At 41.7% G+C, this 26,479-nt stretch overlaps 1 protein-coding gene across 16 annotated transcripts in view; it reads left to right on the top strand.

Annotated features, from left to right (window-relative positions):
* cyst (rho guanine nucleotide exchange factor 18 cysts) overlaps positions 1 to 26,479 on the top strand; it is a 1,629,610-nt gene that overhangs the window by 1,342,814 nt on the left and 260,317 nt on the right. For 14 of the 16 annotated variants that reach the window (XM_070090333.1, XM_070090340.1, XM_070090337.1 and 11 more), the window contains 2 exons: positions 8,279 to 8,788; positions 18,843 to 18,916. In XM_070090333.1, coding sequence (XP_069946434.1) covers positions 8,279 to 8,788; positions 18,843 to 18,916 — 584 coding nt within the window. The remainder of the gene's footprint in view (positions 1 to 8,278; positions 8,789 to 18,842; positions 18,917 to 26,479) is intronic. The other 2 variants (XM_070090348.1, XM_070090344.1) reach the window with 1 other exon arrangement.

Raw genomic sequence — 26,479 nt, 5'->3', positions numbered from 1 at the left:
AAAATGGGATGGTAGGGGAAGTGGAACATTTAAACGGCTTCAGGAAGAAATCCAAATATTCTTCCTTGAAGCCTTTTTATCCACTTCCCCGAGGCTATGGGTCCCTCAATTTACACCAGAGGTGGACCCGTATATATATATATATATATATATATATATATATATATATATATATATATATATATATATATATATATATATATTAGTCTAACAATTTGCATATAGGCGAATTTCCTAACAAATATTATGTCTAAGCCCACAACAGGGTCCGAACCTGCGTACTCTGCATGAAGGTTCACAGTACTGTTTGCACTGTGTACTTTTATACAAAGTGCGCGGTAAAAGATCAATAGTCATAAAGAAAAATATAGCTTTACGCTTAAGTTATTCAGTTTTCCCCACTATTATCCAAGGGAACCCATGATTGTAAATACTTAAATAAAAATATATAATTGGCAGTGGTAAACTGCACAAATGTTTACACCTGCAAGTCCACACTAACTTACATACCAGTGTTCACCAACGGAAGTGTCCACATTTCTTCACCAGCTGCTCCCACATACCACACAGACGACCAAGACGTCTAGATGAAGAATTAGAGACGTATGCAACATCTGGGTATCTTTATTTGTAGACGTATCGCCAACCAGTGGCTTTATCAATACAAGCACGTAATGCGAAGAATGTACAACTATTTATAATAGATGAGGTAGTCAGTCCCTCAGCCTTAAAGATGGTGAGCAGCAGCCTAGTGTGGAAGAATCTGAAGCACAGGCATAAGCTTGGCGCTTCTGTGCTTCAAATTCTTCCAGACTACGCTGCTGCTCACCAGCTTCAAGGCTGAGGGACTGACTACCTCATCTATTATAAATAGTTCAACATTCTTCAGATTGTCCTTATATTGATAAAGTCACTGGATGGCGAAAACGTCTACAAATAAAGATACCCAGATGTTGCACACGTATCTAATTCTTCATACTGTCGGCATTGTATACCATTCATGTAGAGCATGATTCCTCGTTCTTAACAGTACTGTACATACCACAGCAGTCATGATGGTCCTGCTGAAGACCACAACGTGACACAACGCCTTCCTGCTGTCTGGACACTTGCTGAGTCACTTCCTGTTGTACCTTCTCTACACTTTCTGTTGTACCTTCTCTTCACTCTCTGTTGAACCTTCTCTACACTCCTTGCTGTACCTTCTCTACACTCCTTGTACCCTCTCTACACTCTCTGTTGAACCTTCTCTACACTCCTTGTTGTACCTTCTCTACACTCCTTGTACCCTCTCTACACTCTCTGTTGTACCTTCTCTACACTCCTTGTACCTTCTCTACACTCTCTGTTGTACCTTCTCTACACTCTCTGTTGTACCTTCTCTACACTCCTTGTTGTACCTTCTCTACACTCTCTGTTGTACCTTCTCTACACTCTCTGTTGAACCTTCTCTACACTCCTTGTTGTACCTTCTCTACACTCCTTGTACCCTCTCTACACTCTCTGTTGAACCTTCTCTACACTCCTTGTTGTACCTTCTCTACACTCCTTGTACCCTCTCTACACTCTCTGTTGTACCTTCTGTACACTCCTTGTACCTTCTCTACACTCTCTGTTGTACCTTCTCTACACTCTCTGTTGTACCTTCTCTACACTCCTTGTTGTACCTTCTCTACACTCTCTGTTGTACCTTCTCTACATTCCCTGTTGTACCTTCTCTACACTCCTTGTTGTACCTTCTCTACACTCTCTGTTGTACCTTCTCTACATTCCCTGTTGTACCTTCTCTACACTCTCTGTTGTACCTTCTCTACACTCCTTGTTGTACCTTCTCTACACTCTCTGTTGTACCTTCTCTACATTCCCTTTTGTACCTTCTCTACACTCTCTGTTGTACCTTCTCTATACTCCTTGTTGTACCTTCTCTACACTCTCTGTTGTACCTTCTCTATACTCCTTGTTGTACCTTCTCTACACTCTCTGTTGTACCTTCTCTACACTCTCTGTTGTACCTTCTCTATACTCCTTGTTGTACCTTCTCTACACTCCTTGTACCCTCTCTACACTCTCTGTTGTACCTTCTCTACACTCCTTGTACCTTCTCTACACTCTCTGTTGTACCTTCTCTACACTCTGTTGTACCTTCTCTACACTCTCTGTTGTACCTTCTCTACACTCCTTGTTGTACCTTCTCTACACTCTCTGTTGTACCTTCTCTACACTCCTTGTTGTACCTTCTCTACACTCTCTGTTGTACCTTCTCTACACTCTCTGTTGTACCTTATCTACATTCCCTTTTGTACCTTCTCTACACTCTCTGTTGTACCTTCTCTACACTCTGTTGTACCTTCTCTACACTCTCTGTTGTACCTTCTCTACACTCCTTGTTGTACCTTCTCTACACTCTCTGTTGTACCTTCTCTACACTCTCTGTTGTACCTTATCTACATTCCCTTTTGTACCTTCTCTACACTCTCTGTTGTACCTTCTCTACACTCTCTGTTGTACCTTCTCTACACTCTCTGTTGTACCTTCTCTATACTCCTTGTTGTACCTTCTCTACACTCTCTGTTGTACCTTCTCTACACTCTCTGTTGTACCTTCTCTACACTCTCTGTTGTACCTTATCTACATTCCCTTTTGTACCTTCTCTACACTTTCTGTTGTATCTCCTCTACACTTTGTTGTACCTTCTCTACAATCCCTGTTGTACCTTCTCTACACTTTGTTGTACCTTCTCTACAATCCCTGTTGTACCTTCTCTACAATCCCTGTTGTACCTTCTCTACAATCCCTGTTGTACCTTCTCTACACTATCTGTTGTACTTCTCTACATTCCCTGTTGTACCTTATCTACATTCCCTGTTGTACCTTCTCTACACTGTTGTACCTTCTCTACACTCTGTTGTACCTTCTCTACATTCCCTGTTGTACCTTCTCTACAATCCCTGTTGTACCTTCTCTATAATCCCTGTTGTACCTTCTCTACAATCCCTGTTGTACCTTCTCTACACTCTGTTGTACCTTCTCTACACTCCCTGTTGTACCTTCTCTCCACTCTGTTGTACCTTCTCTACACTCCCTGTTGTACCTTCTCTCCACTCCCTTTTGTACCTTCCCCTCGTTCCTCTCTTCTACATCCTAGTCTTATATTTTTTTAATAAATTCTTAATATTGACCATCAACCCCATCAGGATAATTTTCAGCAATTGCAATATATAAAAACTTAACTCTGCTAGAATGATCGAAATATATTTAAGATTTGAAAAAATAGAAAAAGATTTTAATCCTTAAGTATTACACTATTTCTACATACTGGCGACTTTGTTTGATCCTGACCTATCGTACAACAATCATAGTAACCTGCCGGGGTGTTTTTTTCATCCCATATTCCCCTCACTTGACTAGACCTGTACAGCTCTCATGAAAGTCCCTAAATTCGCATAGCTATATTAATTTCCAATGACGTATCGGATTATAACATTCTCAGGTTGTTTATAGAACAGTTTTGATATGAAAAGTATGCTCTTGCGATTCCTACACGCATCGGTAAGGCAGGTTTACCAGATGTAAACAACGTATCTTAACCAAACAACACAGAAGCTTGACTACTACAGTGAATTGGGCCCAGATTCTCCCTGTAAATATATTTAACTATCTAATTATTTTGTTATAATTTAATAAACACTTTCTACTATGTTATTCTACTTTAAAATCTTTTTAAATCGAGTTTTTTTGTACAGAGTGAGTTTTTTTTTATCAAAAATAAATAGTTGTCTCTCTTGTTGTAAATGTCATGATGCCGGGCCATTAAACTTTTTGTTTTCCGTTTGCCTAGTAGCGCAAAATGTCAGGGAAAACGCAATTTGAAGTAAATGATGACGATTTTTTGTGGGGATGACCCAACCACAGTGTCCAGGTTTGTGCAAGGTGTGTAACGATGTTGACTTGCTGCTACTGCTACCTGCTGCTGGTGCTGCCTGTTGCTACCTACTGCTGGTGCTGCCTGTTGCTACCTACTGCTGGTGCTGCCTGTTGCTACCTACTGCTGGTGCTGCCTGTTGCTACCTACTGCTGGTGCTGCCTGTTGCTACCTACCGCTGGTGCTGCCTGCTACTGCCTGCTCCGCTGCTAGTGCTAATTTTAGTTTTGCTGCTACCTGCCACTACTGTTGCCTAGTTCTGTTGGTGTTGGTGTTGCTACTGATAGTGTTGGTCTTGCTGTTGATAGTGTTGGTCTTGCTGCGGCTGCTGCTGTTGTACCCTCGTTCTCGCCTTGAATATTGTTGTGACCACAACGTTGTTTGACCTTTGGTATAGAAGATGCATAATACGAAACAAGGATACAGACAACATTTCGCACAAGATTGTGTAAAACAATGTTGTGCATTGTTCCGTGTCGTTACATCCTCACTTCTCCACTTACTGTTGAACCTGTGAGCGAGAGTTTACCTACAACCGGAGCTCGGTCCTGATTAGCCAGGATCTTTCTCAGTCTTTGTTGATGATTTTTCCTCCGCCTCCATACTAATATTCACACTGGTTGTCAAAATTTTGGCAAATATGGAGCTGAGTGACTTCTGTTTGCTCTTACTTATGGATTATTATGTAAATTTTCCAATATTAGACTGTGCAGTGGACATGATAGTCATATTTTGAGCCAATAGTGAAAACGATTTTTTATGACACCCAAAAAAAAAAACCGAACCTAGGACAGGATTGTTCATAAAACAGTTCCTGATTTAAACAGGAAAATTGGTCTACAAACCTAAAAGAGGATTGTTCTTAAAACAGTTTCCTGATTTAACAGGAAAATTGGTCTACAAATAGCCGGAGTACAAGAAATAGAATTGTTGAGACTAATTGCATGTGCAAGAAACAAATATTGCAATAACTGAAACCTGGTTCATTCTGAAGAATAGCGACATGCTTGCTGAAGTCCACATGCAAGGCTATAAATTATTTCACACTGATAGAGTGAACAGGAAGAAAGGGCGAAGTTTTTAGGTAAAATTTTAATTGTTGCATCAAACCCGATGTAAAGATGGAAGGAACACACACGGAATCTGTTGGACTGCAGTTCCTTGAAGAGCAAGAAAAGGTAATATTGACAATGGTATAAAATACTGACATGTGCAACAGTTCGGTATCTTTATTGTTGAAACGTTTCGCCTACACAGTAGGCTTCTTCAGTCAAATACAGAGGTGTAGTAGTGAGGTAATGATGATGCAATCAGTCCAACCCTGAAGACACAGTATTAAGGTTGATGTACTGATTACATCATTACTTTGTAACTACACCTACCGTCTCTGTATTTGAAGAAGTCTACTGTGTAGACCAGAGGTTGGCCAACTTTTTTTAGGTATTACCCCAAAACAAATTTGTGTACAGGGAAATTTCCCACTAGACTTGAATCCTCATCCGTTTTACATTATTGCCAACTTAAGAAATGGTCCCTATAAATTAGATTTTTTATTTTATTAAAATAAAAATTGAAAAAATATGACTTTCATAATTTGCCTCGCTTATTAAAATATTTTTTGTGCAAATTTTATTTTTGTTTTTGTTTTTTGAGCCTTCATTACCCACTAGATTTTAATTTTTACCCCATTTAGGGGTAATTTACCCCGGTTCCCCGGCATAGGCACTGTAGGTGAAACGTTTCAATAATCAAGATACCCAACTATTGGACATGTTGGAGATTAAAACACATGTGCAACAGTTGGGTATCTTGACTGACGAAACGTTCCGCCTACACAGTAGGCTTCTTCAGTCAAATACAAAGAAAGCAGTAGAAATGAAATAAGGACTCCCTTCCCATGCTTCAACTTCATATCGCTCCAGACCATAAGGGCTGAACTTTTCTCCAGGCTGAAAGACTGACACATCAAATACTTTTTCTCCAAGGTTGATGGACTGACTTCATCATTATTTCATTTCTACTGTTCCCTCTATGCTTGACTGGAGAAGCCTAATGTGTAGGCGAAACATTTCATCAATAAAGATACTCAACTGTTTCACATATATCTTACTCATCATGAAAAGGTAATCTTAGATGTACTATTAGGTGTTCACGGTGAACTTCTTTGGTACAAATTTGTTCATGTATCTGGAAACGGAAATATAGTTTAAATGGAAGATTTTAACGCTAGCCAAATAGATTGGAGTAATTTGACAGGTAATTAAGGAGAGTCTAGCGATTTTTTTAAATGGTCCAGGACTGCTTTTTAATAGCACTTTGTGTCAAAACCTACTATAGGAAATAACTTTGTGGATCTGGTTCTGGTAAAGAAGGATTTTCTGATGATGAGGGTAGTGAAGAGCTTGGAGAACAGGATCACAAATCGCGTAGTTTAAATACCTTAATAACGATAACAGAGTTAAGCTCTCCAATTTTCGCGCTGCAGATTATATGGCGCTTAAGGAATAATTGAGAAGTGTGGAATAGGGTATCCTGAGTATGAACTACCGTGAGGGAAACTGGATACAAGGAAATAATTTTTACTAATATGGCATTTTCCAAAGCATAATGCAGTCTGGTCAAGCTGCATATATTCCTAAAACAGTAGACGCGAACATCTCTTGGGCGAAGTGAGAGGCATTTAGAGGCGAATCAAAAATAGGTGAGTGTCACCTTGTTTATCAGTGTATTCAGATAAGAGAGAAGTCAAAAAAACAGGACCAAGGAAAGCTAAAAGAGAATATGAAGTTGAGGTTTCGAGGGAATCAAAGACCACTGCTAAGGGTTTCTTTTAGGTATAAATCTGAAGAATACCTGAAGGACGTTTTCGGGTGTCAGTGCCCCGCGGCCCGCTCCTAAATTAGGCTTTCTGCAAATGAAAACCCGATCAACCAGGCTGTTACTGCTGGCCGCACGTAGTCCAACGTACGAATCACAGCTCGGCTCGTCAAGCACTGTTAGTGACAAAGAAATATATACCATTTTTAACGCTTTCTACCCTCCACCCGTTCCACTTTTTTTTATACAAGAGGATGTAGACGAAATCCCAGAAAATTTGCGTTAAAGGAGAGAAATCGGAATGGGAACCTGTTACGAGCGGTGTGCCACACGGGTCAGTGTTGGGACTCCTTGTTCGCAGTATACATAAAAGGCATTGATGGGGGAATAAATAGTGACATGATTAAATTCGCCAGTGACACTAAAATAGGCCGTCAAATAATTTCTGATGTGGACAGTAGAAGGCTACAGGATGTCCTGGATAGCTTGGTGTTGTGGTCGGGGAAGTGACAGATGTAGTTGAGTGCAGACAAGTGTAAGGTTCTAATCCGAGGATGAAGAAATAACTATGGCACATACATGCTAAACACTATATCTTTGTCAGATTGAATGCGAGAAAGATCTAGGAGTTCTGGTTGGCTTCATATTAAGAAGTAAATAGTAGTCGTAAGGTTATATTTCAATCTTATATATCTTTAGTTAGACCTCATTTAGATTATGCTACTCAGTTTTGGTCTCCATAGTATAGGATGGATATAAAAACGCTCGAAAATGTACAGTGAATGATGAAGTTGATTCCACATTAGAAACCTTTCACGTGGACATAGTTCTTGAAGGCACTGAACTTGCACTCTTTGGTAAAGCGTAGAATTAAGACATGTAATTGAAATATACGAGTGGAAAACAGGAAAAGTTAAAGGGGATATAAACAGTGTGCTGAAAATATCTAACCAAGACTCGCAGCAGTGAGTTCAAGTTGGAAAAATTTAGATTTAGAAAGAATATAGAAAAGTTCTGGTTGTAGATGTGTGGAACAAACTCCAGAGTAGCGTCGTCTTGGTTGGCTTTAAATATAAGTTGGACGGGTAAATGAATGGTTCTGGGTGGATGTGAATTTTACCTGCTTAGCATGGGCCAGTAGGCCTGCCGCAGTGCTTCTTCCTTCTTAATGGTCTCATGTTCTAAGCTACTTTATCAGTATAGGTTATGTTGGGTTACTTTTCTTTACAAAACGTCCCCATAAGCTCAAAATAAAGGTTCGTCGCACATACTGTGCCACTCACTGTTAGAGAATTTACATAAAAACAGGTCATCAAAACTGTATTTACCTGAATTTCTTTTGATGAATGTTTGGTGCCAGGGAAGTAGTGAATTTTCCCTGTATGGGTGTGTATTACGTTGTATGAGTGTTGCAGTTTGTGAGGTGTGTGTGTGTGTGTGTGTGTGTGTGTGTGTGTGTGTGTGTGTGTGTGTGTGTGTGTGTGTGTGTGTGAGGGCAGGGAGAGTGCACTAACACTAACTTTATATCACTACCACCAGAGTTTACCAGGAACTTCAGCAACACATCCAGGCGACGCTGCCACCACTCTCACCACAAGATGAATCATCACCTCCAACATCACCATCACCACCACCAATACCACCACTCCCGCCACACCACCACAACTACCACCCACCACACCTGCCCCTACAAGCACCACCACCACAGTTACCTCCACTACATCTCCCTCCCAGACCAACAGTACCTCACCATCCTCCTCGCCCTCCCCGGGTGCCGCCACTTCCCCCACCACTTCCCCAGCACCACCCCCAGCAGCCACTTCCCCATCATTTCCAACAACCTACCTCACCACCTCATCTCCCATCATCTCCGCCTTGGCTTCCCCCACAGCCGCCGCGAACAGCTCCCTCACTCCCGCCCACCACTTCACTACCAAAGCCAATGCTACCACTACGATCAAAGCCACCACTTCCTCCACGCTCCTGGTATAAACCAACAGTGCCACCTCAACCGACATCATCAGCTAGAACTCACACCGCCATCAGCAGGTGATGATGCCTCCTCTCTCTCCCTCCACCCACCCATCCTTCCTCAAGCTGACATTCTTGTGCATCCCCCCGCCCTGCCTTCAGCTACGCCGACCCCCCTCCCCACACAGTAGCAGATAAATTCCCCCTCACACCCTCCAGGAAGAGCTAGATACTAACTAGCCTCCGTGTGAAAGCAGACCTTATGAGCAGTCTGTATTTATTGTCAAGAATACCCCCACCTTCCTTGCAGTAGTGGCAGCTTGGTGTGGTAGTTTCCGTCACATTGCCCTACCTACCACCCTCTCTTCTTCACTGTGCCTGGGTGTGCCACACACCCTACACTAGAATCTAGAGGTAGCTGCTTAGTACAGACTGCATGTATGGCGGCCTGACATGCAGCCCATCACCCCTCCTTTCATCCCTCCCTCCCCTCCCTCCTTTCCCTCCCTTCCTCCTTCCCTCCTACCCACCACATGTTGATGGTGTCTACTTTAGTTCCTTGTAAACTGTCACAGACCACTTGATCTCAAGGTGGGCGTGGACAAGCCACCATGAATTAGTTTCCCAGGACACTTGTGAAAACCCGGCTCTTTGTACGTACGTGCGTGCGCGCGTGTGTGTTTGTGTGTGTACGTCAATTAGTGTGCCAACAGACGGCTGATGACCCAGCAGCGCCTTGATTTGATTTTTTTTTTGTAGGGTCTTTTACCCCCTTCCTTCCCAACGACACACCAAGAAGGTCGCTTTTTGGCTCTCAACACCACCCCCTTCTTCCACCACCGCTACCACCACCGCAGTTACAACCACCACCACCACCACCAGGAAATGTCTTACTCTTCCTCGTATGCTCGAGTAGTATTTTCTCATAGGTGTTGCTCCTCCTGCATGAACACGTGTGTGTGGGCGGCTCCCAGTGCTCCCACACACTCCTGGGTCCCTCCTCCTCCATGGTCCAGCTTACCGCGACGAAGCATTCAGTGTTGTCAAGTAGTTAGAAAGAGTGGGTCTCTTGGCTCCTGTAATGTTGCTGTTGTGTTTATTTGTTATTGTACGTTCTTATGTATATAAAAATATTTTTTTGTGAAATATATTTCTTGAAGACGTAAGCTGCTGGCATCACCCTGGCGCCATGTACGACGACAATATGTATTTTTTCACTTAATATGTACTTTTTATTTAATTGAATACGCATCTTTTTTGGTTCATTCAATATATATCTTTCCGTTTTATCCTAAAACTGTTTTATACTTACAGATATATTCAGGTAAAGTAGTTTTATCTTACATTTACAGTGCGATGTAGAGAGCAGATTTGTTGAGGAATAACTAATGATTCAGTTTTATTACAGGTCAGTAAACCTCCAGAGAGACAGTGACTGTTGGTGTTGACTTTTGTTCCAGGTAGGGTTTTGGTGGGGCATCATGTAGGGTTGGTGGGGCATCATGTAGGGTTGGTGGGGCATCATGTAGGGTTGGTGGGGCATCATGTAGGGTTGTCAGCCAGTTTCTGTTTTAATCTTGCAGGAAGGAAGTGTTCATGTTGAAATCAATATGTAAAAATTAGTCATTAGAAATTTAAAGAAAACTTTTAGAAAAATGCTTCTGAGCAGGACTAGAAGGGATGACTGGGAGAGGCACGGAGTGGGGTGGGAGGGGGAGTGGGAGGTGGATGAGAAGGGGAGATAGATGATTGGGAGGGAGTGGGAGATGGATGGGAAAAGGGTGAGTTGCAGAGAGTTTGATAGGAAGGAAGAGAGGGAGAAGTGGATGAGATGATCTGAAAAATTGGGAAATCATATCCTTTGCAAACAAAAAAGTAAAAAGAATTCAAGTGTTTGGATGGAGGTTGGACTAGACCTGAGAGGACAGGACCACGGAGGAAGACACAAGAAACTCAGCCAAATCATCTAAGGAAAGAGGAGGACCAAATAATGTAATGGTCATGTCATACAAGATAATGTAGATGGACCACGAGGACTTTTTGGAAAATATTTTTCAGTTTCATGGAAGCAAATTTTGAAGGAAGTTAGATGAAGAGGTAGTGGAAGCAAACACTGGACACGATGTTAAGAGATGTAATTGTGCTTGGGAGACCAGGTATTATTAAAATGCAAGTTGATGGTAGCTACGAGAGGTCGACGCGAGCTGAGAATCAAGACCTGTAAACACATCTATGTTAGTACCACCACTGTAAACATCTAGGTTAGCACCACCACTGTAAACATCTAGGTTAGCACCACCACTGTAAACATATAGGTTAGTACCACCACTGTAAACACAGGCAAGAGCAGAGGGGAATTTGAAAGAGAGCTTTCCGAGTAACAAAATAGGAAGATACAAAGAGATGAGTCTCATGGGATTGCAAATGTTATATCCACTAAGTTGTATCACATAAGGAGAAACAGTGAAGAGGAAAAAGTGGCAATAATGATTACAAATATGTAAAAATTTTAAGAAATTGGAAGAAGATTGGAAGAAAGATGAGCTAGTGAGAGTATAGGCAATGAGGTTGAAGAGGTATGGGATAGGTTTAAGAATGTCGTGTTAGATTGTTCAGCAGAAGTGTGTGGTTACAGGAAAGTGGGTGCGGGAGGGAAGAGCGATTGGTGGAACGATGAGGTAAGAGAGAAAAGTTAGCAGATGAGAGGTTTTTCCAAAGTAGAAGTGATGTAAGGAGGAAGGAGTATATATAGAGAAAGAGAGATGTTAAGAGAGTGGTGAAAGAATGTAAAAGGAGAGTAAATGAGAGAGTGGGTGAGATGCTATCAACGAATTTTGCTGAGAATAAGAAAAAGTTTTGGAGTGAATTAAGTCTAGAGAACGAATGGATTTGACAGTTAAAAATAGGAGAGAAGAGTTATTAGATGGAGAGTTGGAGGTATCGGGAAGATGAAGGGAATATTTTGAGGAACTGTTAAATGTTGATGAAGATAGTGAAGCTGTTATTTCGTGCATTGGGCATGGAGGTATAACATCTTGTAGGAGTAAGGAAGAGCCACTTGTGAATGTGGGGGAGGTGCGTGAGGCAGTGAGTAGAATGAAAGCGGGTAAAGCAGATAGGAATGGTGAGGTAAAGACAGAAATGTTAAAAGCAGGTAGGGATATAGTTTTAGAATAGTTGGTAAGGTACCTAGGGATTGGCAGAGAGCATGCATAGTTCTTTTGTATAAAGACAAAGGTGACAAAAGAGTGTGTAAAAATTTTAGGGGAATATGCCTGTTGAGTATACCTGGTAAAGTGTATGGTAGTTATTATTGAAAGAATTAAGAGTAAGGCAGAGAACATGATTGCAGATGAACAAGGAGGCTTTGGGAAGGGTAGGGGGTGTGTAGACCAAGTGTTTACAGTGAAGCATATAGATAAGAGTAAAGATTTTTTTGTTGCATATATGGATTTGGAAAATGTATATGATAGGATGGATAGGAGAGGAATGGGGCAGATGTTGTGAATGTATGGAATAGGTGGTAGGTCACTGAAAGCAGTTAAGAAATTTTACGAGGATAGTGAGGCTCGGGTTAGTGTATGTGGGAGAGAGGGAGATTATTTCCCAGTAAAAGTAGGCCTTAGACAGGGATGGGTGATGTCACCATTGTTCAATATATTTATCGCTGGGGTTGTAAGAGAAGTGAACGCTTGGGTGTTGGCTGAGGTGTAGGATCAAGAGATAAAGAATCTAATACAAAGTGGTTGTCACAGTTGCTTTTTGCTGATGACACTGTGCTTTTGAGAGATTCTGAAGAGAAGTTGCAGAGGTTAGTGAACAAGTTTGGATGGGTAAGTAAAAGAAGGAAATTAAATGCGAATGTAGGAAAGAACAAGGTGATGAGGATAAAATTTGGTAATGAAAAATTGGATATCAGACTGAAGGGAGGGAGTATGGAGGAAGTGAATGTATGCAAATATTTGGGAGTGGACTTGTCAGCAGATGAGTTTATGAAAGACAAGGTGTATCATAGAATTGATGAGGGAAATAGGCGATTGGAGCAGTGAGTAGTCTGTGGAGACACAGAAAGTTATCGATGGAAGTAAAGAGGGGAATGTATGAGAGTATAGTGGTACCAACGCTCTTATATGGGTGTGAAGCATGGGGGGTGACTGCTGCAGCGAGGAGGCTGGAAGTAGTAGAGATGTGTCTGAGGACAATATGCGGTGTAAATATAATGCAGAGAATCCGTATTTTATTCCTCTGCCAGAGGGCAAAGGAGGGGTTGTTGAGGTGGTTCAGACATTGAGAGAATGGAAGGCATATTAATCTGTAGTGGAAAGAAGGCGGGGTAGGAGTCGTCCTAGGAAAGGTTGGAGAGGGGGTAAAGGAGGTCTTGTGTGCGAGGGACTTGGACTTCCAGCAAGCATGCGTGAGCGTGTTGGGAGCGAGTGGAGGCGAATGGTTTTTTTTGACTTGACGTGATGCCGGAGTGTGAGCAAAGTAACATTTATGAAGGGATTCGGGGAAACCGGTTAGCCGGACTTGAGTCCTGGAGGTGGGAAGTACATTGCCTGCGATCTGAAGGAGGGGTGTCGATATGTTGTAGTTTTTGAACTAGTGTAAGCGCGCGTCTGGGAAGACAGTGATGGAGTGAATGATTAAAGTATTTCTTCTTTTTCGGGTCACCCAGCCTTGGTGGGAAACGGCCGATATGCTAATGAAATATAATATTTAAGAAATGATCAATCACTACAGTGGAGACGTGAGGCTGCTGCTGCTGCTGCTTCTGTTGCTTACAGAGACAGAAGTAAAGAGAATAACTGGGAGGCCCCTTTTGGTGAGGGGCTCTTGATCCAAGGAACTAGACTTAGCCTTAACTTCCTTAGATTGAACCTAAATGCCTCCCAGACGCTGTGTGACCCCTTCTGGCTTAGTACTTCCCGGTAATTAAAATAAACTAAAAATAAAAAAAGGGAGGTGAGACAAAATCTGGAGACAGCAAGACGAAAAACGATTAAAACAAAGACCAAATTACTGGTGATTGGACAGTTACAAAATTAATTACGAGACCTGGGAATCACGAGACCTGGGAATCACGAGACCTGGGAATCACACACTGTACTCGACTCCCGGAGACAACACTTGAAGTAAACAGTGGCCATGGTTTGTTTGCAATCGTGTCTTTACGATTTCGTGAGTCAGTGGCCAAGGTTATACAATAAGACGTTCAGAGACACCACTAGTACACTAGCAGAGGACGAACCAGACATACTGTCTCGCCTTCACTTAAATGTAGCGAACATAGAAAACTTGGTAAGGGGAGACCATTCTCAGTCAGTGATCCCATGTTGTGACTACCTTGTGTAGGCGAGAGTGCTAAGAAAAACCACACGACGCAAGAGATAATTACGCCGTGATGAAAGACGTGGGGAATGATGTTCAACTGGACGCTAAAGTGAAAAGTGAGACATTACATGAGACTTAGAGGTTACTGAAGATCTTGATAGAAAGTCGCAGACGCGTATAACCCACCAAGGAAGACTGAATACAAAGCAAAGAAGAGAAGTTCTGGTTTACCGAGAAGTGTAGTGAGGTAAGATTTACAGAAAAGTGCAGTGAGGTAAGGTTTACAGAGAAGGAATATGTGCAGAAGTGAACGGAAAGTTCGGGGAGTGATCTTGACTAATGAACCAGGGAAGACACGAAGAAGGGAAGAAAGGGTGAGTAACAAAGACGAAATTAAAACATAAGTAACAATGACCTGAGCATCTAGCAGGAAGAGATGAGTGAGTGTTAGGTCAGAGTGTTGCTCCAGCTACTTGTATTTCGTGGAAAATGCGAAAATACATTTTTGTGATAATAAAGCCTAACCTAATATAATCCAACCTAACCTATTTAACTGGTCTAAGTTACGTTAGGTTGGGTTACTTTATTAAGTTATCAAAAAAAGCTGATTTCCTCTTTACATGAACTATCGATAGACTCAAATGTTACTCTGTTTAATATCGTCAACAAATCTATTTGCACAAGTAATAACTATTTTCCCCCATGATATAGGTAACATTTCAGTTGTTAAACATAAAATGTTGACAGAGCTCTGACCCGGGAATAAAATAAATGTTGACATACTGAGGTTATGTCTGGTAACAAGAGCAGTTTTCCAGGCTAAGAGCTGTTATCCTGCCTCGGCTCATGTCAGAGCTCAGGTATCCTCTCCTACTCGAGCACGAGATAAATTTCATGCGCTAGGAAACATTGACGGTAGTGACGGGAGGGCGTCGATAGCGAAGGGCTCTTTATCTGAGGAACCGGAACTGTTTTGGTCTTATATTTTAAATAGATCGAACCTGGGTATCTCCCAGCTACCCCTGGGAATTCGTTATTAATTTCGAAGATTTTTGTTTTGTGAATTCAGGTGTGTAACTTAGAACGAGTTACGGATACCTGGAGTTTACCTGGAGAGAGTTTCGGGGCTAACGTATTTTGATTAATATTGCAATGCAATGTTCTGTAACGTGACAGCATATTAGTCATGAGCTCGGTTAAGTTGATACTGGTAGCAAATGATATCAGCAAGTGGTCAGAAGATCGTATATTACGTCAGCAACTGTGTTGAGAGCGTTGACTGAATAGTGGGTTCCATTACTCTTTAAATAATACAAATTAGTCAATACCTGAGGTAGTGTAGGAAGTAAATATTGGGAGGTGGTAGAGGGGAAGAGGTGGGTACTTGCCAGTGAGTGTCTCGTGACATTATTATTCTTTATTTTTTATGCCTTGGTTCATCAGTTTATTTGGCCCAGTTTTGCATATATTTATTATTTTTGGCTGGTGACGAGACTGTCTCGTCCCCTGAGAGACTCAAGTGTTTAGACTCCATATTTTCCCTTGTATGCATGTTTACTCATTCTCGCATTTATTTGTTCCTCTGTAAGCGACGATATTCATGCCTATCCGCCAGATTCATCAAGACCACGGTGTTGAATACCTTCATCTAGGATGAGGGACTGACTAGCCAATGGTTGGCGAAACATCTTTAGAATAACGACACCCAGGTGTTGCACATGTGTTATTCATCAGCAACTTGCAACAGGGAAAGGCTACCTGGCTAGGAATTTTAATAATGTCGCTAGGGGAAGGGGAATCGACACTTCTTTAACATTTGAATAACAGTTATTTCCAAATTCTTTGTTTATCTCACACTGAAGTATATTGAAATGCATAGTGAGAGAATTATGAGGTATTGTTTACACTTGTTGTGTGATACGTTACTGAATACTCAGGAATACATGTATGCTTAACAGGTATATTAGTACCCCTATACGAACTCTCATTAAGATCACAGAGTTCAGGACTGATCAAGTCAGCAGTCGCCGTTGTCGTGGTCCTCCATAGGGCCATTGGCTACCCCACTTTCAGGTGCTTATAAACATGGTCTTGTAGCGCCCTCACCTTAGTGTCGGCAACACTAAACCCAGACAGTGTTAGAGGTGTTTTTTACCTTGACGAATAAACTAACACCACACGACCGGTAGTGACATCTAAGAAGTTGCTGATTTTTGTTGGCTAAGCCACAGACACTTAACTCATCCCACAAGATGGTATGAAAATAATCGAGTTGACAGATGTCGATCTTGTTAACGTCTAAAGTCTGGGAAACCCGGTTTAGTTCATGTTGTTGCCGCCAGGCTGCTAATGGATACCACTCCCACGAAATTGACTTCGATTCATTCATTAATCATTCTGTTATATCTGTGCCTGACTTCAGATACATATTACAAACACATTATGGAGTCAGGATTAATTAGGCGTGATAGGTAATGTATTGGAGCTAATCTGTCAAGTTTGGACGTATGTGCACGCTGAGTGCAGGCAGGTGTACTCACCTAGTTGTGTGTGTGTGTGTGTGTGTGTGTAGGTGTAGATTCTGAGTTTTGACTAACAAGATTCGGTATGGCTGATTCTAAGTGTAATCTGTTTTGAAGGTCACTTTTTCCGATGATTAGTTTTGCCTCGGGTGAGTTCACAAGATGATTGTGTAGTTGTGTAGAGTGCACGCATTCTTAGTGCCGTCGCTTCTGCTGGCGTTAATGCTCATCAGAAACTCGTTCTGTGGAGAACAACCGTGTGACAGCGTTTCGGTCCGTCCTGGACCGCTGTCAAGTCACAACTGTGGCAAGAAAAGTAGAGAAGGCCTGAAGACAATACAATAGGGTTGTGTTAGCTGGTGGTCCTCAGCAGGACCACTATGGCTGCTGTGTGGTGTACAGTACTGTTAAGAACGAGGAGTCCTGTTCTACGTGAATGGTATACAATACCAAGAGTATGAAGAATTAGACACGTGTGCAACATCTGGGGTATCATTATTTGCAGACGTTTTTGCCATCCAGTGACTTTATCAATATAAAGACTTAATGTGAAGAAAGAACTACATACAAAAGACGAGATAGTCAGTCCCTCATCCTTGAAGTTGGTGAAGAGCAGCGTGGTCCGGAAGAATCTGAAGCACAGGCATGAAACTTGGCGCATATATAGCCCCCAAGCGTCACTGTATATGTTGGATTAGTTTGGTTCACTGTACCTGTTGCTGGATTAGTTTGGGTCACTGTACTTGCTGTTGGATTAGTTTGGGTCACTGTACTTACTGTTGGATTAGTTTGGGTCACTGTACTTACTGTTGGATTAGTTTAGGTCACTGTACTTGTTGCTGGATTAGTTTGGGTCACTGTACTTGTTGCTGGATTAGTTTGGGTCACTGTACTTGTTGCTGGATTAGTTTGGGTCACTGTACTTGTTGCTGGATTAGTTTGGGTCACTGTACTTGTTGCTGGATTAGTTTGGGTCACTGTACTTGTTGCTGGATTAGTTTGGGTCACTGTACTTGTTGCTGGATTAGTTTGGGTCACTGTACTTGTTGCTGGATTAGTTTGGGTCACTGTACTTGTTGCTGGATTAGTTTGGGGCACTGTACTTGTTGCTGGATTAGTTTGGGGCACTGTACTTGTTGCTGGATTAGTCTGAGTCACTGAATTTGTTATTTATGAGTCAGTTCATTGTTGCATTTGTTTAGGGCGGTGCCTGTGTTGGGAGGATACAATAAATCAACAAGGGTAGAGGCAAGAGATAGAGGTACGAAGTAGAGGTAGAGGTTAGTGATAAAGGGGTGTATGTCAATCCCCTGAACGTAATAATGGTTGCAAGATTGAGCAAGGTGAGTGGTCTTGGTCACAGGTAATGTGGATATGACGGAGGTAGTGTGCAGTGTCTCTCTTATTGGTCACCAAGGTCGCTGTAATGACACAAAGGTGTTAGAGAGAGAGAGAGAGAGAGAGAGAGAGAGAGAGAGAGAGAGAGAGAGAGAGATCAAACAAGAAAGGAAAGAGGCAGGATATGGGTGAAGAGCAAAGAGTGGGAAGAGGAATGTTAAAAGTAAAAGAGAGAAAAAAGGATAATAGGGGAGATACCAGAGGGTGCCGAAAAGTGCCGAAGGAGAGAGAAGAGAGAGAGAGAGGAAAAGAGGGAGGAAAGGGGAGAGGGAGACAGAAAATAATTCAATAATTCCCTGACGGGCAAGTGTTGGGAATAATTCATTACACGATTTTATTTTAATCAAATTATTGTCAGAATTCTCGTATACCACGACAAACTAATTGTTTTATTTTGAGTAATTTATGAGAATAACTGCTGTATAATTTGTGAGAATAACTGCCGTATAATTTACGAGAATAACTGCCGTATAATTCTACTTCTGTCGTTGATAATTTATGAGGATATTTACCATAGGATAAATTTCAGTGGGCGTATTATTATGTTCGATTTGTAGGCTGTATTTCTGGCGACTGCTGGCAATTATTGTGTTTACAAGAACCATAGGTCCCTCCTAGCTGGGTCCTGGTGAAGGGCTCTTCGTCCAAGGAATTGAAAGCAGCTCTCCCTCCCCACCCCACCACCTTGGATCAAATCTGGTTACCTCCCATTCCTCAGGCGCTGTGTGCGGTTGGGGGTAATGAACCAGTGGATAGGATAATGAGTCAGTGGATAGGAAGAGTCAGTGGATAGGATAATGAGTCAGTGGATAGGATAATGAGTCAGTGGATAGGATAATGAGTCAATGGATCGTTTCTAAATGTGACTTTGTTTTTTGCAGCATCAGTTTGAGCAGCTTAGACTCTGACGCAGAGGAAGCTTTCTACGATGCTGAAGACAGCACCAACACTCAGGGTGAGTACACTGAGCACTCCATCAGCACGTAGGGCGAGTACCTTGTACAGCACCAACACTCAGGGTGAGTACAGTGAGCACTCCAGCACGTAGGGCGAGTACCTTGTACAGCACCAACACTCAGGGTGAGTACAGTGAGCACTCCAGCACGTAGGGCGAGTACCTTGTACAGCACCAACACTCAGGGTGAGTACAGTGAGCACTCCATCACCCAGGGTGAGCACTCCAGCACCCAGGGTGAGCACACTAGGGTAAAACATTAGCACTCACTATATATACCTTCCACCCACTCACCAACTAGTCCAGGGATTCCCGAACTGGGGTACATCTACCCCAGGGTTCACCTACCCCAGGGTTCACCTACCCCAGGGTTCACCTACCCCAGAAGTACATCTACTTCAGGGGTACGCGGAGGTAGGTGACCGAGTCATTATAATTTGTCATATAATCATTATTTTTTTTTTAAATTTATTTGCATTCATTATTTATATACAGGAACGTAAGGTTTATAATTATTATGACAGTCTTGAGCATTAAAAAATGTAGTTCAGTGTTGTGCTTCTACGAAGATGGTTCAGCGAGTATCCTTGTGTCTTGGAGGGTGACGGAGTGTGTGTGTTAGTTAGTTACCATTTTGTCTGTGTATGTGTGTGTGTGTGTGTGTGTGTGTGTGTGTGTGTGTGTGTGTGTGTTTGTGTATGTGTGTGTGTGTGTGTGTGTGTGTGTGTGTGTGTGTGTGTGTGTGTGTGTGTGTGTGTGTGTGTGTGTGTGTGTGTGTGTGTGTGTGTGTGTGTGTGTGTGTGTGTGTGTGTGTGTGTGTGTGTGTGTGTGTGTGTGTGTGTGTGTGTGTGTGTGTGTGTGTGTGTTGTGTGTGTGTGTGTGTGTGTGTGTGTGTGTGTGTGTGTGTGTGTGTGTGTGTGTGTGTGTGTGTGTGTGTGTGTGTGTGTGTGTGTGTGTGTGTGTGTGTGTGTGTGTGTGTGTGTGTGTGTGTGTGTGTGTGTGTGTGTGTGTGTGTGTGTGTGTGTGTGTGTGTGTGTGTACACTGTACCATTGATGTGTGTGCATGCACCACTAATGGGGTACCAGCTGTGCTTGGTTTGAATGAGATACTTGTGCGACATTTGGATATCTTTATTGTTTAAACGTTTTGCCAGCCAGTGGCTTCCTTAGTCCGATACAAAAGAGAATGGTGGAAGATACGGAGTATGAGGTAATCAATCCCTCAGCCTGGAGTCGGTATGTTCAGTCCATCGAGCAGGGACTGATTACATCAGACTCCTCACTTTCTAGCATTCTTCTCTGTATTGGACTAAGGAAGCCACTGGTTGATCTTATAAGTCATTTATGTACTATGTGTTTGGTATCACTAAGGGTTTACAGGCAGAATAAATGAAGGGATCCATAATACGACAATTATACACTGCATCGAAGACATTCACGTGAGCGTCAATAACTGCTGAAGATTGTAGTTAAAATAGTAAATACACACAAGTCTAGAGCTGTGAATAGTTGGTATACCAAGATTTTGTTGCTGAAAATGATGCACTAGTATTCCACATTGAGATGTGGAATCGTAGTGCACTGTGTTCAACAGTGGCTAGAGTTGAGTCTCTGTGAGAGGTGATGGTTCTGTTCCTTACTCGAGGTGACACAGCACAATCTCAATATTTCTACAAAAATTTCCCTAACTAAGATTGGCAGTTAAAATTAGCGTACCTTTGTGACTTTTTTTTATTCTCTAGAACACTGGAGTATGTCACTACAAGGCAGGTCACAACGTTGAGTATGTCACTACAAGGCAGGTCACAACGTTGAGTATGTCACTACAAGGCAGGTCACAACGTTGAGTATGTCACTACAAGGCAGGTCACAACGTTGAGTATGTCACTACAAGGCAGGTCACAACGTTGAGTATGTCACTACAAGGCAGGTCACAACGTTGAGTATGTCACTACAAGGCAGGTCACAACATTGAGTATGTCACTACAAGGCAGGTCACAACGTTGAGTATGTCACTACAAGGCAGGTCACAACGTTGAGTATGTCACTACAAGGCAGGTCACAACGTTGAGTATGTCACTACAAGGCAGGTCACAACGTTGAGTATGTCACTACAAGGCAGGTCACAACGTTGAGTATGTCACTACAAGGCAGGTCACAACGTTGAGTATGTCACTACAAGGCAGGTCACAACGTTGAGTATGTCACTACAAGGCAGGTCACAACATTGAGTATGTCACTACAAGGCAGGTCACAACATTGAGTATGTCACTACAAGGCAGGTCACAACGTTGAGTATGTCACTACAAGGCAGGTCACAACGTTGAGTATGTCACTACAAGGCAGGTCACAACGTTGAGTATGTCACTACAAGGCAGGTCACAACATTGAGTATGTCACTACAAGGCAGGTCACAACATTGAGTATGTCACTACAAGGCAGGTCACAACGTTGAGTATGTCACTACAAGGCAGGTCACAACGTTGAGTATGTCACTACAAGGCAGGTCACAACGTTGAGTATGTCACTACAAGGCAGGTCACAACATTGAGTATGTCACTACAAGGCAGGTCACAACATTGAGTATGTCACTACAAGGCAGGTCACAACGTTGAGTATGTCACTACAAGGCAGGTCACAACGTTGAGTATGTCACTACAAGGCAGGTCACAACGTTGAGTATGTCACTACAAGGCAGGTCACAACATTGAGTGTGTCACTACAAGGCAGGTCACAACATTGAGTGTGTCACTACAAGGCAGGTCACAACGTTGAGTATGTCACTACAAGGCAGGTCACAACGTTGAGTATGTCACTACAAGGCAGGTCACAACGTTGAGTATGTCACTACAAGGCAGGTCACAACGTTGACTCTCGTTACTAATAAAATTTGCACATATATTATGTAATTGGAAATATGGAAACAAACTGTGAAGACAGAAAATTTCTCATGTCTGAAAGAATATGACCAGAGTTCCTGAGGTCAGAGAACCTGGTTGTACTCGCCTCAGTAAGCCCATTCAGAGTCACGTGTCCTCCCTACACAACGAGATTAAGTCTTTTTTCCCAGACTTAAAAGAGGAAAATGCAGAGTTCATGCATGACTTGTTCACTCTGAATGTGTGCTTGACAGAGTGCAAGAAGAATTTGCAGATTTGTGATTGACTCATGTGCTTGAAATGCTCATGAAATTCTACCAGTGATTAACTTCTCTCTCACAGATGAGCAGGGATTCATATTAACCCCCTAGTTGCTGGTATGATCTTCACGAAGCTTAACATTCCCGACAACGTACTTATGTTAGCATGGGTTATGTGTTTTGAGCATCATTAAGACCAAATCTCGTTGTAGGTTGTGGAGGATGACCACCAGGCTGGCTCTCTCAAAAACAACAGCCAGAACTGAAACTGCATTTAAATTAACAAGAATATCCTTATCAATGTTGGTAGAATTACCGACAATATGTTAGGTAAAAAGGACACAGGTGCAACTAAGGCGACATCTTATTGTGGCAACGTTTCGATCTCCAGGAGCTTTGTCAAGCAATTACAAATAATACAAGGACACAGAGGGTATATATACCTATAGAGTGAGGTACAAAGCACTTCACTCTGTACCTGTATATACCCTTGGTTGACAAAGCTCCTGGAGAGCGAAACGTTGCCACAATAAAATGTCACATTAGTTGCACCTGTGTCCTTTTACCTAACAAGAATACCCTTCACTTTCAGCTTCACAGGAGCTAAAGCAATTATAAACATTTGAAAGAATAATCAAGTATTTGCTGTGTATGCTAGTACTAATATTTTTTATATTTAGACTAATTTTCTCTTTAAATATGAAGACATCATTTTTAAATATCTTTATTGCCATGTGTGTTCATTGTTAATTTAAAAAAAAATATGCATGAAATAACAAAGATATTTCTCCATTTTTTTCGTGTAGGATCTATTCTGTTGTTTATCAAAACTAAAACCTCTTTAAGGCGTATATTGTTATATGTAAGGTTTTATTTCAGACATGATTGGTTTTTAAAACAGGTTGTGACAGAACCAACTAGAGGAAACAATCTGCTTGACTTGGTTCTTGCCAACAAAGAATCACTAATTAATAATCTTGAGGTTAATGTTGTGCTTGAAGAAAAGCAATCACAAATCACTTAGTTTCAATTTATCATGGAATTACCTAGATAACTTCATGGGACTGAGAAATTACCTGGGTGGGCTAAATTGCGATGACCTGACTATGGGTCAGGTAGGTGGTTGTTAAATATGACGTTTTTCAGAGCATAGTTCTAGCTGCCCAGACAACTTTTGTTCCTAGTAGGGCAATTAGATCTAACAAAAATGATCCTAAATGGATAAACAATAGATTAAAACATCTCATTGGTCAAAAGAGAGGCATATATAGGCGTATCAAAAGAGGGGAAGGACATTTAATAAATCAATATATTCAGTTAAAGAGAGAAAAAAAGGAATAAAAACAGAGATTATGAGGCTAAGGTCGCGAGGGGTTCGAAGACTAACCCAGAAGGGTTCTTTCAGGTATACAGAAGTAAGATTAGGGACGAGATAGGCCCACTTAAGTAACTCTGGTCAGATCACTGACAGTGATAAGGATGTGTGTGAACTTTTCAACACTTCTCAGTTTTTAATCAGTAAGATACTAGCGAAATTCCAGCAATAATAAATTATGTAGAACAGGGCGATAATAAACTATGCACTGTTAGGGTAGCTAGTGACATGGTCCTCAGACAAATAGAGAAATTAAAACCTAACAAATCCCCAGGTCCTGATGAACTGTTTGCGAGGGTGTTAAAGGAATGTAAAGAGGAACTTAGCATACCTTTGGCTAATCTTTTCAATATATCACTACAAACGGACATAGTGCCAGATAAGAACATAAGAAAGAAGGAACACTGCAGAAGGCCTACTGGCCCATGCGAGGCAGGTCCAAGTCTCCTACCGGCTTAAGCCAATGCCCCAACCTAGTCAGGGCAGGTCACATTCACTTAATGAAGGAACACGACAACTGACCTAGTAGCACAAGCTAGTCAGGTCTAACTCACACCCACCCACTCATGTATTTATCTAACCTATTTTTAAAACTACGCAACGTTTTAGCCTCAATAACTGTACTTGGGAGTTTGTTCCACTCATCCACAACTCAATTACCAAACCAGTGCTTTCCTACATTCTTCCTGAATCTGAATTTTTCCAACTTAAAACCATTGCTGCGAGTCCTGTCTAGGCTAGATATTTTCAGCACGTTATTTACATCCCCTTTATTTATTCCTGTCTTCCATTTGTACACCTCAATCATATCTCCCCTAATTCTACGCCTTTCTAGAGAGTGCAGATTCAGGGCCCTCAGTCTATCTTCATAGGGAAGATTTCTGATACGTGGGATCAACTTTGTCATCCTCTTTTGTATGTTTTCCAGAGCATTTATATCCATTCTATAATACGGTGACCAAAACTGTGCAGCATAATCTAAATGAGGTCTAACCAAGGATATATAGAGTTGAAGAACAACCTGAGGACTCCTATTATTTATGCTTCTAGATATGAAGCCAAGGATTCTATTAGCTTTATTGCGGACACTTATGCACTGTTGTCTTGGTTTCAGATTACTGCTAACCAGGACTCCTAAATCTTTTTCGCAATCCGTAATATTAAGATCGACATTATTTAGTTTATATGGAAAATGGCAAATGTAATACCTATTTACAAGGCATGTGACAGGTCCTTGCCTTCGAACTACAGATCAATAAGCCTTACCTCCATATTGAACATTAAAATGGTATAAAATACCGACAGGTTGTTAGGTAAGACACATATGCAACAGTTAGGAACAATGCTCTTCTCCAGACTGAGGGACTGACCACCTCAAAACTTTAAGGGTGATGGACTGATTACACCGTCTTCAAGTATCTTCTGCTTCTATCAACTTTTCTGTACTTGACTGAAGAAGCCTACTGTGTAGACGAAACGTTTCATAATAAAGATACCTAACTGTTGCATATGTGTCTTACCTAACAACCTGTCGGTATTTTATACCATTTTAATGTTCAATCTGTCAGACACTGCAACACAAGGGTATCTTGGTACAGACCTGCAATCAACTTCGACAACTTCCACTAGTGAGAGGGGCTGGATTTGAGAGGGACCTGACCTCTCAACATCTGAGTTCTTACCTCTCCTAGTGGCCTACGGCTCACCTCTTGGCGCTATAAAAAGCTCCATCCTGTCACTTCTCCATATTGTTTCATACTATGGAACAATGCTCTTCTCCAGACTGAGGGACTGACCACCTCAAAACTTTAAGGGTGATGGACTGATTACATCGTCTTCAAGTATCTTCTGCTTCTATCAACTTTTCTGTACTTGACTGAAGAAGCCTACTGTGTAGGCGAAACGTTTCATAATAAAGATACCTAACTGTTGCATATGTGTCTTACCTAACAACCTTACCTCCATAGTTGGTAAATTTATGGAATCAATTATTGCCGAGGCAGTTCGTAGCCGTCTTGAAAGGCATAAATTGATTAATGCATCTCAAAACGGTTTTACAAAGGGACGTTCCTGTTTTACGAATTGATTAACTTTTTTCACTAAGGTATTTGAGGAGGTAGATCATGGTATTGAATATGATATTGTGTATATGGACTTCAGTAAGGCTTTCGATAGAGTTCCACATCAGAGGCTATTGAGAAAACTTAAGGCACACGGAATAGGAGGAGAAATTTTTTCCTGGGTAGAGGCATGGTTGACAAATAGGCAGCAGAGAGTTTACATAAATGGGGAGAAATCAGAATGGGGGCACGTCACAAGCGGTGTTCCTCAGGGGTCAGTGTTGGACCCTTTATTGTTCACAATTTACATAAACGACGTAGATGAGGGAATAAATAGCGACATAAGCAAATTTGCTGATGACACCAAAATAGGCCGTCCAATTCATTCTAATGAGGACTTTAGAGTGCTCCAGGATGATTTGAATAGACTGATGCAGTGGTCGGAGAAGTGGCAGATTCAGTTGAATAAATGTTGGACACGAAAATAACCATGCCACATATAAACTAATGTAGATCTTAATATTACTGATTGCGAAAAGGATTTAGGAGTTCTGGTTAGTAGTAATCTAAAACCAAGACAACAGTGCATAAGTGTTCGCAATAAAGCTAACAGAATCCTTGGCTTCATATCATATTTAGATTATGCTGTACAGTTCTGGTCACCGTATTACAGAATGGATATAAATGCAATGTGAAAACGTACGAAGGAAGATGACGAAATTGATCTCATGCATCAGAATCTTCTCTATGAGGATAGACTGAGGGCCCTGAATCTGCACTCTCTAGAAAGGCATAGAATTAGGGGGGGATATGATTGAGGTGTGTAAATGGAAAACAGGAATAAATAAAGGGGATGTAAGTAGCGTGCTAAAACTAGCCTAGACAGGACTCGCAGCAATGGCTCTAAGTTGGAAAAACTCGGATTCAGGACGGGTATAGGAAAACACTGGTTTGGTAACAGAGTTGTGGATGAGTGGAACAAACTCCCG

The sequence above is a fragment of the Cherax quadricarinatus genome, chromosome 31 (assembly GCF_038502225.1).
Source record: "Cherax quadricarinatus isolate ZL_2023a chromosome 31, ASM3850222v1, whole genome shotgun sequence".
NCBI lineage: Eukaryota > Metazoa > Arthropoda > Malacostraca > Decapoda > Parastacidae > Cherax > Cherax quadricarinatus.
This window is presented reverse-complemented; position numbering and strand designations above follow the sequence as displayed.